General features: G+C 38.1%; 1 protein-coding gene across 1 annotated transcript in view; it reads left to right on the top strand.

The window, feature by feature from the left end:
• Window positions 1–16,506, top strand: part of LOC150098395 (cAMP and cAMP-inhibited cGMP 3',5'-cyclic phosphodiesterase 10A-like) — a 158,424-nt gene that overhangs the window by 82,595 nt on the left and 59,323 nt on the right. Inside the window, exon 4 of the mRNA XM_090405520.1 lies at window positions 4,184–4,264. Coding sequence (XP_090261646.1) covers window positions 4,184–4,264 — 81 coding nt within the window. The remainder of the gene's footprint in view (window positions 1–4,183; window positions 4,265–16,506) is intronic.

Below are 16,506 nucleotides of genomic sequence, written 5' to 3' on the forward strand. Positions count from 1 at the left end.
ATTCTAAAGTTCAAAAATTTGAAAGGATGAATGAGAGAGAGAGAGAAAGGGTGATGTAAGATTCAAAAGATCAGTTGGTTAAGATAAAACAAGAGATGAAATGGATGCGGAATGAAGTTAAGAGAATTCAAGATATGTATGGAAGAGTGAACATGATGAAAACAGATAATGTTGGTATAAAAGAGGTGACAAAAGAACCACGAGTGGTATTGTATGGTGATTCGATTATTAAAGGTGTGCTGGATGAGAGGATGCATAAAGTATGTTTTACTAGAGGTAGAATGAGCAGAGTGATTGAGGCATTAGATATGAAAATAAGTGAGCAAAAGAGCTGGTAGTTGTAATAGATAAAAATGACTTGACTACAAACAAAGGACATGTCAGATAGGATATCAAAAGGTTGTTGGGATGAATAAAAGAGAATAGTGTGATATAGGAAACATAGTAAGCGTGTTGCCCAGCTATGACAGTGGTGAGATGAGGTGGAGAGCAAGGATTATGAATGATATAATTGCAGAAATGTGTGAGGAGAAAGAAGTGTAGTTTATTAATGTGTGAAATGAGTTTGAAGGATGAAGTGAACTGTATTGGAGTAATGGACTGCATTTGAGTGGTTTGGTGTGAGTCACTTGGAGAGACTGCTGCTGGAAGGTAGAGAAGTGAATGCAGAGAATGAATCTGATCAAGCGGTAAGCGAAGTGGAAGAACAGGAGAGATTGAATACATGAGCGGCATGAGTATAGGGAATGAGAGAACATGTGTGCATGACAGGCAGGGAAACGAAGAGGCTCAGGATGGACAGAGGAACACAGAGTGAGAAAGGTAGCTGCTCCAAGAGGATGTAAATGCATGTGTGAACAAAAAGGGAGGGCATGACCTGAGATCAAGGGAAAACAGTTGGATCTGAAGAAGATTCGAAGATGAATAAGGAAAAATGGAAATGGCAGGAGTTAAGCATGTAGAAGTCACATCAAAAAATTGGTGTCAGTGGAACTAGCTATGGATCCAGGAATAAGATACTGTGTTTGTATACAAAGGTTAGAAGTTCAAGAAACAAGGCAAATGAAATGGTTGCATTAATTGAGTCTGTTAACCCAAAAATTGTTGGAATAAGTGATACATGGCTGGATGAGGATGACATCGTGACAGGAATGGAGATGGAAGAGTATAATATGTTTCATGAGGATAGAAATGGTAAAAAAAGGGAGGGGGGGGTGCTATTGATGATAGAGAAAGAGTTATGTCCATACAAAGTAGAGATGCAAGAGGGAAATAGTGCCAGTGGTTTTGAGGCAGTATGGTGTGAGATAGAGGTGAATGGAATGAAATACTTAGTTGGATGTTGTTATAGACCTGGTAATGTGGATGGGAATGAAAACACAGAGATCTTTATTACAGGAAATGATCCAGAGAAAGGTGAGATTGGCAGGACATGTACTGAGAGGTTTAGGAGGACTGAGGATACTAACAGTTTTAGAAGGAAAAATTATGGGAAAAGGATCAAGAGGTAAAAAATGAAGGACATGGCTTGAAGATATACGATCATGGACAGGATCACATGGCTAAGCAGAAACAAAAAGGAAAGCCACCAACAGAGAGAACTAGAAGGACATAGTGCTGTAGACTCTTACTGAGAAAGCTACATGAAGAAGAAGAAGAAGAAGAAGAAGAATGTGGATGTTAGTGACTATGAAATGTTATAATCAAATTAGCCAAGCAAATAAGAAAAGGGTGATTATTATGGGTGATTTTGATTACAGCAATAAAGATTGGGATGATGAGATAGCAACTGGAAATAAAGAAAATGAGTTTTTGAGGGGAAACTCCCCCAAAAAGTTTATCCTTTGAATAATTTTTTTTTTCTAATACAGCCCTCGGATTACCTAAGGTTGGACAGCCCTGCCTTAGATCATTGAAAAGTATAAAGAATTTAGACTCCCTATGGTAATGTGTTTCATAGACTACTTCAAAGCTTTTGACTGCATTCATCATATGAAATTTCCTCAACACATTATCAGGTTGATAGCTAACATATACACTGAGCAAGAAGCCACAGTAAGAACAGGTGTTGGATTAACTGATTCCAACTGATTATTTTAGGTCAGCAAGGGAGTTAGGCAAGGATGCCTATATTCTCCTCACCTGTTTAGTATCTACATTGAGGACATCCTGCATGTCCTTTGGATGAGCTTAACACAGGAATTAGGACAGATGGTAGATTGATCAGTAATCTGAGGCACACTGATAATACAGTACTCCTTTGTAATGACAAGGAAGAACTAGGATGAATCCTTAACAATGTTAATGAGATCAGTAAGAACAGAGGACTTGAACTCAATCCTAGCAAGACAAAGATTATCATTCTCAAAGGAAATATAGATAGGGAAGCTTCTGAGAAACAAGCATACCTTAATGGAGAAAGAATTGAAGAAGTTAGCAAGTTTGAGTACCTGGGATCCATTATTAATGTGAAGAATTGCTGTTCAGAAGACATCATAAGTAGATTAGGAATGGCTAAAACAACAATCAGACATTTGTCTAAAATCTTGAAGAATGGATCTATCTCCAGAAGAACAAAGTTGAGGATTCTGGATGCATCTGTTTTTCCAACAGCAACTTAAGGATGTGTAACTTGAATCTAAAGAAGTCTGATAGGAAAGGATAGCTGCTTTTGAGAGTGGTGTTACAGAAGGCTGTTGAGGATATCATATACTGAAAATTAGTTTAAGATTGGCAGAATTTTAAGGCTCCTTAAGGATAACAGAAGAAAGCTGAAATATTCAAAGCATTGAAAGGATGGAAGAAGGACTTCTCAAAACAGTAATAGAAAATAAAGTTCCTGAAAAAAGAGGATGGAGTAGACCCTCAAAATATGCAAGAATGGCATGTCTAGAGTGACTGATCTTCAGAGAGTTGAAGCTTCAAGAAAATATAATAGGACCACCTGGAGAGGACTGGTGTGGCACATTATTGAGGAACAGAGGAACCATACAGCATCTTATGATGTGCAGTGTGTAGATAAAGTAGATGGATGACAAGAACAAGCCTCTTGTTCGTGTCATCCATTCAAGTGGGAAGTAGGTTTTCGACTTGAAAATAGTGAGTGTGGATGCACTGTGCATTGCATTGCCAAAGGGTATTTAAAATAGAGTATGACAGGCAATGTTATAAGTTAGGATTTCCTCCTGTGAATCTTTGACTCCATGAAGGTTCTGTGGTGATAACAATAATAATAATTGTGTTTATTTTCTTTTAATTTTCTACTACAAATATCTACTGAACAATTTGACTGTGATATTACAATTGACTTATTATGAGTTTACAATAAGTCTTGGTGTTGATTGATTCTCTTCATAAGAGATGTTTCAAAGACATAAGTTATAAGTTATGTAAAGCATTGAGAGTATTAATTCATCCTTCCAAGTTTCCTCATTATACAAATTAACCTCTAAATAAAATAACCAAATAATAACATACATTTAACCAATCCGATTAAGTAATATCTTCTGTATAATATATTTATACTATACAGAAGATTTGAATGAATAAAGAACTGAAAGTTTGGATTCCAATCAAATGACTACATTTTAAAAATAAAGTACATATTTTTTAATTAGTTAAAGCAGGTGTGTTAACCTGGGGGGGGGGGTGCACCCCTGGGGGTGCGACAGAAGTTTCTAAATTTTCGATGAAAACTACCGCCTGACTGCTTATGAGAAACTAGTGAACGCTACATCGACTTTTGGGACCCCCACTCCTACCCTCTCTACCTTTGCCTTGGTGCATCGCACTTACCAGCACATGCAGTACAATAAGAAACTGGTTGATACACACACATGTTCACATACTCTGAGTACGAACATTAACGAGGTGGTTTGACACAGAAACGAATACTAATTTTCTTTAATTTAATAAACAACAACAACATAGCCATTAAAAATTGAGATATTGTTTTGTATGAATATGTATGTTTATTTTTCAATAAATAAATTATCTTGCAATAGATGTAATTTCCTAAATAAAGAAATAGAAACACATGTTTCAAGGGGGTTGAGAACATATTTTTAGATTCAAGGGGGTGCCGATCACTAAAAAGGTTAAGACCTACTGAGTTAAAGCAGTAAAACTAATATTAACAAGAAAAACATATATTATCTTACTTTGATCATTTTCTATATTACAGGGCGATAAAGAGAAGAATTTGGGATTTCAGTCTCTACCTTTCATGATGCGCAAAAATGATATAAATCTTCCAAAGAGTCAGGTAAATTATGTAACTCTGAAACTCTGTTAAGTAATTTATTAATGTATACATAAAAAATATGTTTCTTTAATGCTATTTTTGAATCACTGTCATAATGTTCTATAGAAAATTCAAGAACATACTTAACTAATTGGATTTATAACTTACTTTGATGATAATAAATGTGTGTGATGGTCATTAAAATAAAATGGCCTTGGAAGCTTCTGATATTGAAGAGCAGCCAGAAGCAAGTGACAAAAATGGTGATTGGTTTGTGAATCACTCTGTAATAGATTCAGGATAAACTGCAGCTTTTTGTGTTATAAAAGTTACATGATAGGTGGAAAAGAGGGGATCTGATAGAAACATATAATTTACTGCGGGATGTTTATAGACTAGATGCTGAAGAAATTTTCAGTTTATGATAGGACAGGAAAGAACAAGAACTCAACCTTGGAAGTTGTGGAAGAGTGTGGTTAGCAGTGGCATGAGGATTAGATTTTTTGCTTAGAGAGAGAGTAGCGAATGAGTGCAATGGCTTTACACAGGCACTTGTGAGTGTTTTGTTAGTGAATAAATTTAAGGAGGGATATGATAGAGCCTCCCCTGCAATGAGCTTTCAGATTCCATGAAGGATCCTGTATAATAATAATAATTATTATTATTATTACATAACACCTCCAGGAAGTCCAAAGACTCATTGAGGAAGGGCACCTGCTCTACAACTCTCCATCTCCACCACTCCACTAACTGCAACTACTTTCATCATCTACACCAGCGCCATCTACCTCCAATCACCACCACTATTTTCACAGACAGTCACAAACATCCATGCCCACGGCAGGATTCGAACCTGCAGCCTTTTGGCTGGAGAGCAGATGTGCTACCCACTCAGCCAACCAGGCCATTATTATTATTATTATTATTATAAAAATAATAATAATAATACATTACTTTGTAATTATTTTACTTACATCACTTTACAATACATTAATAATAATAATATAGGAGATGAGAGATCTGGAAGTAGTGGTAGACAAGGTCCTGAAATTCACGGGCCATATTGCACAAGTTGTGAAGATGTCATATCAGATAATGGCAATAATGCGGAGGACCCTGACATTGTATAAGGCTTTGATCAGGCCTCATATGGATTATTGTGCACAGATTTGGTCGTGATGAGGATATGTTAGAATGATTCCAGAGAAGATTCACTAAGATGGTCAGTGGTCTTTGGAATGTGGTGTTTCAAGAACAGATTGAGAGAATTTAAATTGCAAAGCCTCATGAATAGGAAGAGGAGGAGGGGAGATGTGATTGAGAACATATAAGCTAGTTGTTATCAGACTGACATAAAGTAAATTTTCATAGAATGGGAGAGGTGGTTAGAACAAGAGGCCATTGCTGGGAACTGTATAAAGAGGATGTGAGCAGAGGAGTGAGGAATAGGTTGTTTGCATGGAGAATGATTCGTAGTGGAATGCTTAGTCTGAGTGTGTTGTGAATGTAAAAACATTAAATCAATTTAAGGTACGGTTGGATGAGCATTGTATGCCATAGTGTGTACCTCCCACTCTGTTCCTGGATTGCTCACCTCACTCTCTCTCTCTCTCCTCTAACCCTTTCTCTCTGTGTTCCCCTATTTACCTGATGTCCTGGCATCACTCTATTCCTGGTTCCAGCACTCCCTCGCATCCTTCTCATTCCCTCTCCGACTGTTTCCATTCTCTGTCTCTTCTCTTTTATCATTCCCATAACTCTCTCTCTTACTCCTATTCTGATTTGCCTAATCTCATCTTTCATACTTCTCATCTCATTTCCAAGACATTCTACCTCCTCTTTCAGCTCATCTATCTCTCTCACTCTCTCTCTCTGCAAGTTAGCCACTCTTGCTCGCATTCATCTTCCCAATCAAGACAATCTCTAAAAACTTCACAATCATTGAAGCCTTCCACACTCCCCACTTTTATTTTTTTATTCATATTCCGCTCGTCATTCTCATCCTCTATCACGCTACTCATCTCTCTAGGTTGAGATTCTCCCACCCCCAGATGCATTGAGGTCGGATATTGTAATATCTAACTCACTGTTCCTCCCATTGCCTACATTTTGCGCATATATGCATTCTCCCTTCTCTCACCCGCCACATATCCAGCTGCCAGGATGCATACATACCGCAAATACCACATGCCACAAAATCCTGTATTATGTTATGCAAAATAGAGTCCCTAAATGGGGATGACTTGGCGACTCGGCATTTGTATTTGGAGCTGCAGCTGCCGCCATCATTCAAATAGTGCTGAGGGGAGATATATAACTATATAATACTATGTTATACACTCTACTGTAGGCTAATTTACTTATGCAATACTATAAGTATACACTATATTTAACTATACTAAATAACTAAATATGAAACTTATCTTCTTCTTCTTCACTTCCACCGTAAATGCGTCGGACTCTGTCCTCATCTTCTCAGTAACCTTGCTAAAACATGACTTCTCCCTAACAAGTCCATGCTGATCATCATAAAGAATACTGCTATTATCAACAAATTCCTGAATCCTAGTTCTCACCAAGTTCTCTAATACCTTAACAACAATCACAGTATATAGATTGGACTATAATTTGTCTTATTCCTCTCCCCCCTTTATAAAATGAAACAAGTTTTTGCACCTTATATTTCTTTGATGACAATATATTCTCAAGTCCTATTGCTTTATTAACATCAAGTTTACTTAATTTCTCATATACTTCCTGCTCATTCACCATCAGTTTTTTCCTTCACAATACTCTCTACACTCCAGCCTCTCATGATATCAACTTTGCAAGGATGAAATACAGTGATAAACTAATCATTGAATACTTCAACTAAATCTTCTGCATTGGTTACCAATCTGCTAGCATAATTAACTAGCATCATCCTGCCATACTCATTTTTTCTTCTACTTGCCACGTATAGAAACAACTCATTAGGATTTTTCTTAGCTTGATTGGCTAATTTCTTCTCATACTCACTTTTGTTGTCTTTATAAACTAAGTCACATTCCTGGCCTATTCTTTGTACTCTTCATGAAACTGATTATTACCAACATTCTTTTTGTGTTGCCTCCACAATGACTTCTTCGAGATTTCACATGTAATCTCTTCATTCATCTATTTTCCTCCTACCTTGTTTTAGCCTTTTTGCCTTTGGAATATGCTTAGACATTGCTGTTCTTAAATAACTCTTGATCAATGCCCATGCAGCATCTTTCCCTTTCTCACTCAACTCCTCTTTCCACGCTGTAGCTCCCAATTATCTCCTAAGCTTTTCATAATCACCAGCATTGCAGTTCCATATATATATATATCCTTTCCTTATAGTACTTCTCATAAGACTGACTACAATCAAGGTGATCATTTCATGGACACTCTCACCAACTGGGAAAAATTAAACACTGCATTCATAATTGCATCCTCTGATGATACAATGAGATATAAGACTCTTATCCCTCACATGCCTTCTGTTACATATTGCCTAAGACTGTTAATTCTTCTTATTCTCTAATGCTATCTCTTCATTCCAATCAATACAGTCATAATCAAAATCACCCAAAAATATCAATCTTTGCTTGCTGACTAATCCAAGTTGCCTATGCATTTCTTTGTCTCTATCTTCCATATGACCCAGCCTGTAGCAGCATCCAACCAAATATCTCATTCTATTAACTTCCACTTCATAGAGAATTGTCAGTGCCCTTGACCATTTTGTTTAATTTGAGCTCGGGTCTGGGTTAGTCCCAAGGGGGTGGAAAGAGGGGAAAATAATTCGACTGCATAAAGGAGGCTCCAAGACAGCTGTTGTAAATTACCGACCGATCAGCATATCAGGAATCGTGTCAAGGTGTTGGAGAAAATAGTCAAAAGGAAAATACAGGATTGGATAGATGAAAATGGGATACTGTATGGGGACAGCATGGTTTTGTGAGGGGTAGATCATGCCTCAGTAACTTTCTCACGTTTTATAACACAGTGACGGCTGAACTGGATAAGGGTAATGGGTTTACAGTGATTCTACTGGACCTTGCTAAGGCCTTTGACAGGATACCACATGGAATTCTAATCAGTAAAATGCAGCATATGGGGATGGATATAGGGTTGGTGAGATGGATAGGAGGGTGGTTGATGGAGAGATATTAGAGAGTGGTTTATTCAGGAGTAGAGTCCAAAAGATGGCCTGTGACTAGTGATGTGCCACAGGGTTCTGTTCTTGGAACACCTTATCAAGATGGTTTCTTATCAAGGCTAGATTCACTTTGTTCATTTACAAAATAGGAAAGAATCTGAGAGGAACTGTTCATTTGTTTGCTGATGATGCAAAGTTGGGTAGAGCAATAGTGAGTGCACAGGATGTTAAAATTTTGCAGGATGATTTGGATAGTTTGGAGGACTGGGCTAAGGAGAATGGATGTCAATTTACTGTGGCAAAATGTAAGGTTATGCATTTTGCGGTAAAAAGATTAGCAGTAGTATATCACATTGGTGGAACTGTACTCCAGGAGATTGACAAAGTATTTGGGAGTGTTGGTGGATAGGGAGTTGAAGTTTAGGGGACACATCGCAAAAGTGGCTAAATCAGTTATCGAATCACTTGGCTGCTTAATAATACTTTAACAAGCAGAGACAAACAGGTTATTGTTCCTCTGGATCGAGCCTTGATAAGACCCCATCTAGACTATTGTACCCAGATATGGATGCCAAGGTTTCTTCTTGATGGGAAAGAGGTGGAGAGGATTCAGAGATGAGTCACCAAGATGATAGCAGGTCTATGGAATGAATCTTATGAGAACAGGTTGAAGATTTGTGGGTTGCAGAAATTGGTTGATAGGCGAAAAAGGGATGATATGATTGAGACATTCAAATTACTGAAGGGTTTCTATAAGATTAATTCAGAAGATATTTTTGAGAATAGGACTGGGAGTGGGAGGACTAGAGGCCATACATGGAAGCTGGGCAAGAGTGTGGTTAGCAAGGGTGTTAGAGCTAGGTTTTTTACTTAGAGAGTGGTAAATGAGTGGAATTAGCTGCCAGAGTCTGTTGTGGGTGCCATGACTGTAAATGAGTTCAAGGCAAAGTATGATAGATACTGTGTGAATGTCAAATAGTTGTTCTTGACATGATGTTATTGTCTCCCTCGATGAGTTTGTGGACTCCTTGGAGTTGCCGGTAATAATAATAATAATAGTACTTCCGCTTCACAATACAGTCATAATCAAAATCTCCCAAAAAGATCAATCTTTGCTTGCTCACGAATCCAGGTTGCCTATGCATTTCTTTGTCTCTATCTTCCATATGACCTGGCCTGTAGCAACATCCAACCAAATATCTCATTCTATCAACTTCCACTTCACACCATACTATAACTTAAAGATACCAAGAAATTACTTGGTTTAATCCTTTATCCAAGTGTCAGCAAACAAAGTTTCCACCTGAAATATAATGAGGAATATGGCAACTGGTATCTAGAAGCTACAGACTTCACATCACTTGCCTTAGTATCCCATAATGCAAAGCACATATCCTTATGGAGTATGTATAATGCTATGTATTATGGGAAAGGTCACTACCCAGACAGGTATCAAGACCTCTTTATTGAGGTCTCATCAGTGGGAGCCAGACTCAGAGGTGATAGTAAGGTTGAAGAATGCAGAAGTAATGCAGAAGTTTTTCCACTTGGATAAAGGATTAAACCAAGTATATAATTTCTTGGTATATTTAATTTATAGTATAAACAAGTGGAAAAACTTCCAACAACTATCTCTAATCCAGAATATTTTAATAATAAGGTGTGATACCTTTTGGCAACTCATATATGAAATTATTACTTCAACCTTAGTATCACCTCTGAGTCTTGCTCCCACTGATGAGACCTCAATCAAGGTTCGAAACTGGTTGGAAGCTTGGGTGATGAATGGCAATGCTGTAGCCCATGAAGTTTTAACTGAGGCTCGGCTGTTGCTGTTACCCCTCGGATGAGATATGAGCAAATGAGCGGCTCTGCTCAGTGGTGGGGTAAGCTTGCCACAGTTTATAGCCAACCGGCTCTGAGAGTTCTTCTCAGTGGCAGGGTGAGCCTGTTACTGAAGGGAAGAATGCTGAGTTTTTGGAGTTTGACCTGTAATTGAACATTCAATAAAGGTCGAAACCGTTTTGTGAAGGGTAATGACCCCTTCCATAATGTATAGCATTATACATACTCATAAGGATATGTGCTTTGCATTATGGGATACTAAGGCAAGTAATGTGAAGTCATTAACTTCTATATACCAGTTGCCCTATTCCTGATTATATTTCAGGTGCAAATTTTGTTTGCTTACACTTGGATAAAAGATTAAACCAAGTATACAATTTTCTTGGTATCTTTAATTTATAGTATAACTGAGTGGAAAAACTTCCAAAACAACGATCTTCACACTATACTGTTTCGAACCCACTGCCACTTTTTTCTCCTTGTATCTCAATCCTGTGTGGACATAGTACTCCTGCTATCATCATCAGTCCTCCTCCCCTTTTTACCTTTTCTATCTTCACAAAAAAAACATCAAAACCCTCATATCCTTCAAGATGTCATTCTCATCCAAATATATTTCACTTCTTCTGACTATTTTCTGGCACATAAACTCAATCATTGCAGCAATTTCATATCCCTTATTTCTGATACTTCTGGAAATTAAGGTAGTAAATAATTTCAGAAAAAAAGAATACAAGAAAGGCAGAAAAGAAATTATTCTAACTGAAGAGAAATGATTTGTGGCTATACAATTTTACAATACATTATTTCTCTGGACAAGGGAGTTTGGTTCAAATCCAGTCTCTGATTAGATTAATTTTTTGTCTCCTCCTAGCAATTGTATAGCTGAAGATCACAACATTTTATTTTTTGATAACTTAGTTGTTATATGCAACAGCTACATAGATATGTGACTGACAGACATAGAACACACTGCTATAGTGGAGTGTCCACATCTTGACACTTTTGGCTGAGCTGGTTAGAATCATCATGTGAATAATAAATGAACCATTGACTTAGTAATTATTATTATTACTATTATTAACATCTGACCTCCATGGAGTCAGATGTTAATCTCCAGCACCAGGTGAGTAATCAAGAAACAGAGTGGTAAGAAGTATGATGTATGGAGACTCCGTGTTGTGCAAGATATAATGCCAGAGGAGTGTTTGCCTGGAGGAACGTTAGAAAGTGTGGCTATGGCAATTAAGCAGGGTGAAAGCATAGATGAGATTATTGTGATGGTGGGCATGAATGACTTGCAAGACAGTGTAAATTGGGTGGTGAGAGATCTGAGATTCATGCTTGAGGATGTACAAAACAAAATGCAGAGAGGAAAGATAGTGTGTGTTACCCATGTATGATAATGATGCGCTGAGCAGAAGAGCAGTAATAATGAATAGCATAATAACCAGAATGTGTCAGAAGAGAGGATTGGAATATGTGGATGCTTGGAGGGCATTTGAGGATAGAAAGGAGCTGTATGCGATAGACCACTTGCATTTGAATGAGGAAGGATGTAGGCATCTGAGAGGTTGCTGTTTTCTGAATGAGTCGGTGCATCAATGCAGGGAAGTTAGAATTCCCAGAGTGGATTGTAGCAGGGCTGGCCTCTTGGGAGAAGGGGAATGACATCAGGTGACAGTGAGTCCAGTGGTGTCTGGAGGGGATAATGATAGGTATAACAGCAGTGACATTTGTACCAATACCAGGAGTATCTAGAATAAAGGATATGAATTGGGGGTATTGATAACATCAGCCTTGCCAAAGATTATTGGGATCTCTGAGACATGGTGGATGGAAGATGATATAATAGCAAGAATAGAAGTAGCAGGGTACAGCACTTTTCGCCAGGATAGGAAGGGGAAATGTAGTGGTGGAGTACTGCTTATGATAAGTGATGACTTATGTCCTCTAAGAGTGGTAGCTTTGGAAGGCATGACACTAATGGTTTTGAAAGCATATGGTGTGAAGTAGAGGTGGGCAAGACAGGATATTTAGTGGGATGTTACAAGCCAAGGAGTACAGAGGGTGGGAAGCAGGAGATGTTTAGGTACTTCAGCTTGGCAAGTGCAAGAAGAATGATTGTTATGGGAGATTTTAACTACAGCAGTATACATTGCTAAGAGGAAAATGCATGTAGTAATAAGGGAATGGAATTTCTGGAATTCTTGAGGGACAGATGTCTTAGGTAACATGTAATAGAGGAAACAAAAGGTTTAAGAGTTTTGGACTTGGTCATAGCATCAGAAGAGCTGATAATAACTGAGATGACATCTCTCCCACCCCTGTTGGAGAGAGAGTGACAATGTGGTTTTGACTTGGAATATGAATAAACATGCAGGAGTATCAAAGAAAAGGGAACATATAAGGATGGTCTGAAAAGTTCTTGGCCTAACAATGAAAAAACAAATTTATAATTTCAAAATTATCTTTATTTTTCAACACCATATCCCTTAAGAATAATACATTTATTCCAGCGCCATTATCCTCTCCCTGTAGTGGTTCTCAGTAAGATCTGCAAAATACCCCTCTACAGTTGCAATCTTCCCTCTTGATTTGAAGAAAAATGCTGACCAACAAGGAAGAGTTTTAGTTTTGGGAAGAGATAGAAGTCAGAGGGAGCCAAATCTGGGGAATAGGGTAGATGTTCCAATAATTCATAGTGCAGATCCCCTAATTTTCCCGTTGCCAAAACACCTTTGTGGCAGGTGCTTTGTCCTAATGGAAGATGATTTTTTTCTTCTACAAACCTAAACTTTTCTTATGAATTTTTTTGTCTAGTCTGGTTAAAAGATCTGAATATATTCCCTTTTATTGTTTTACCCTTTTCAAGATAATTAATAAACAAAATTCCTTTGGTGTCCCAAAACACTGATGCCATGATCATTCCTGCTGATGGAACCGACTTTGTCATCTTTGGTGCTGAACAACCAGCTTCTGTCTACTGTTTTGACTGCTGTTTGGATTCTGGTGTGTAATGGTGAATCCAAGTTTCATCCATACTAATAAATCTATGCACAAAATCAGTTTTATTCTTGTTAAAACGCTCCAAGCACTGTTCAGAGATTTTCATGCAAGTGCATTTTTGATCTGCTGTGAACAAGCACAGCACCTCATTTGCAATTCTTCATGCATAATATATCCTACACATTCTTTTGAAATGCCAATAGTCTCAGCAATTTCATGCACTTGATCAATGATTTCTGGTGTTGTTACACTTTTTGGATGTCCTTCACGTTATCATCTTCAAGGCTGGTACAGCCACGTTTAAACTCAGCAGCTCATTTCTTAATTTTTGATAATGAAGGAGAAGAGTGCCCATAATCTTCTATGAACTTCGAATGAATTTCTTTTGGCATTAAACTTTCTTTTACAAAGAATATTATAACTGCACGATACTCAATTTTATGCATTTCAAGGGATGCAGACAACACTTTTGCTTCAGATAGCTGTATAAAACAAACTACTTGATAGAATGACTTGCAATTTCACATGGATGCTTATGACAAATGTGCCAGCTTAGAAAAAAAAAACTTGCTGATAATGTTGCCATCTATAGTCGAGGCCGAGGACTTTTCAGACCACCTCAGGTGATTATAATAGTCTTAGATATCAACTTGGGGCAATTCCATGGAGTGCAGAATTGGAAGGCTGGGATATCATTAGTGCATAGGAAGTTCTGAAGGGGATATTTGTTGGGCAATAGTAAGCTGTATTCCACGAGTGAAGATGAGGACACACTTTGGTGTAAAGTGGATGACAAACAATATCAAACAGGAACTGCAGGTGAAAAAGAGGTTATGGAAGAGATATAAGGAGAGAGGTGGAGAGCAGATGCATGAAGTATATAAAACTCAGCCCCAGAGAGTGACTAATATGGTAATGAAGGTGAAACTGGAATATCAGAAGAGACTGGCACTAAAATCCAAAGATAATCCTATGGAATTTTTTGGCTATTATGTGGAAAGCAAGAGGAGAAACAAATCTGGAAGAATGACATTGTGGGATAAAAATGGGAATAGAGTGACTGATGCAGAGGACATAGCGGAGTCATTCAATAAACAGTTTATTGGAGTAGTTCATCCTGGAGAAGTAAGTATTAATATTAGAGGGATAGGGCAGGTTCAAGGTTTAGAGATGCAAGAGGAGTGTGTGTGTGTGTGTTTGAAATACTGAGTCCCCTGGATGCCAATAAAGCTGTCGAATTAGATGGTATGTGAGAATGTGCTAAAGAACTGACAGCTCCATTGACCTGGCTTTTCAATGAAAGTTCAGAAAAGGTACCCAAGGAATGGAAGGAAGGTATGATAGTGCCATTATATAAAAGCTGTTGCAGACTGGATATATCTAACTATAGGCCAGTTTGTGTTTCATCAGTAGTTGTAAAGAATTTGGAGAAATTAGTGAGGGACCATATACAGCATTGGGCAGATGAGAATAATGTTATCTGTGAGAGTCAACATGGATTTACTAAGTGGGTGCTCTTGCTTTAGTAATGTGATTGCCTTTTATAATATAGTGACGAACAGTCGATGAGGAAAAGGCATATACTGCCATTTTTCTGTATTTTGCAAAGGCATTTGACAGGGTGCCATATGATAAGCTGATATTTAAGTTGCAGCACATGGGTCTGGATGTCAGATTGATCAACTGGATTCAGGATTGGCTTTCTGATAGGTATCAGAGAGTTGTGCATGGTGGAGCAGTGTGAAGGAGGCAGAAAGCTCCGAGTGGGATCTCACAGGGCTCAGTATTAGGACCTATATTGTTTAACCTTTATATCAGTGACATTGTCTGTGGATTGCAAGGGGATATTTGGTTGCTTGCGGATGATGCAAAGCTGGGAAGGATTATTAGTGATAGTGCAGATGCAGCAGCCCTGCAAGAGGATTTGAATAAACTAGAGAGAGAGATGGGCAAATGAATGGAGATTTTGGTTTAATGCAGCAAAATGTAAAGGCTTGAAATTTAGGATACATTGATGGGAGGCTGCATACTCGAGCTGTACTAGAGGAATTAGGAGAGACGAGAGACCTGGGGGGGGGGGATGATTGATAGAAACCTGAAATTCAGGGAACATATTGCAAAGATTGTGAAGATAATCCTGAGGATTGCTGCAATACTGAGGACGCTGACCTCCAGAGATAAAAAAGTTATTGTTCCATTGTACAGGGTGTCCCAAAATTCATGCAAGAAGTAATTTTGATAGAAAACACAGGTTTTTAAAAATTGTAATTTCTTATTGATTCATAAATTATACAGTATAGGGTTATGCATGGAATAGCATATCGGGTAAATGGCCTCCACGGCTTTGCTGGCACATACGCACTCTTTTGTCAAAATTTTCCATGACCATTTTGCATAAATGTGGCTGAATTTCGTTGATACGGCGCTCAATTTCCTCCTTCGAGGCGTGGGTGGTCGTGGGCTTGTTGGCATAAACCTTAGACTTCAAAAAACCCGAAAGAAAAATGTCCAACGGCGTTAAGTAACATGATCTGGGCAGCCAATTCTGATCACCAAAACAGGAAATTACACGACCAGGAAATGACTCATGCAGTAATTGAATTGTTTTTCGGGCTGTATGGCATGTGGCACCGTCTTGTTGAAACCACATGTCGTCCACAGCCATATCTTGCAATTTAGGCACAAAAAACTGGATTATCATGTCACGATAGCGAGCACCATTAACTGTTATTGCCTTACCAGCTGCATTTTCAAAGAAGAATGGACTGATGATGCCTCCAGCCCAAAATCCGCACCAAACAGTGACACATTGTGGATGCATTTGTTTCTCAACAATCACTCGTGGATTTTCTGAACCCCAAATGCGACAATTTTGTCGATTAACGAAGCCATCAAGATGAAAATGAGCCTCATCGCTGAAGATGATTTTGTTCGAAAAATAAGCATCCACTTGTTGTTGTTCCATAATCCATTCAACAAACTCTCTTCACTGTGTGTGGTCAGTAGACTTCGGTTCTTGAGTCAATTGAACTTTGTAAGCATAAAGATGCAAATCTTTCGTGAGAATACGCTGTAGAGAGCTTCTCGAAATGCCCAATTCAAGACCACAGTGCCGAATTGATGTTCCTGGACTCTCACGAACTGCTTCGATATTTTCTGTTGAACGACTTGTTGAAAAATGGCCAGAGTGTATAAAATCACTAATTGATCCAGTTTCCTTGAATTTTTTAATTAATATTTT

Source organism: Typopeltis vanoorti, chromosome 15 (genome assembly GCF_054136105.1).
Source record: "Typopeltis vanoorti isolate ZY-2024b chromosome 15, IOZ_Tvanoo_1.0, whole genome shotgun sequence".
Taxonomy (NCBI): Eukaryota; Metazoa; Arthropoda; class Arachnida; order Uropygi; family Thelyphonidae; genus Typopeltis; species Typopeltis vanoorti.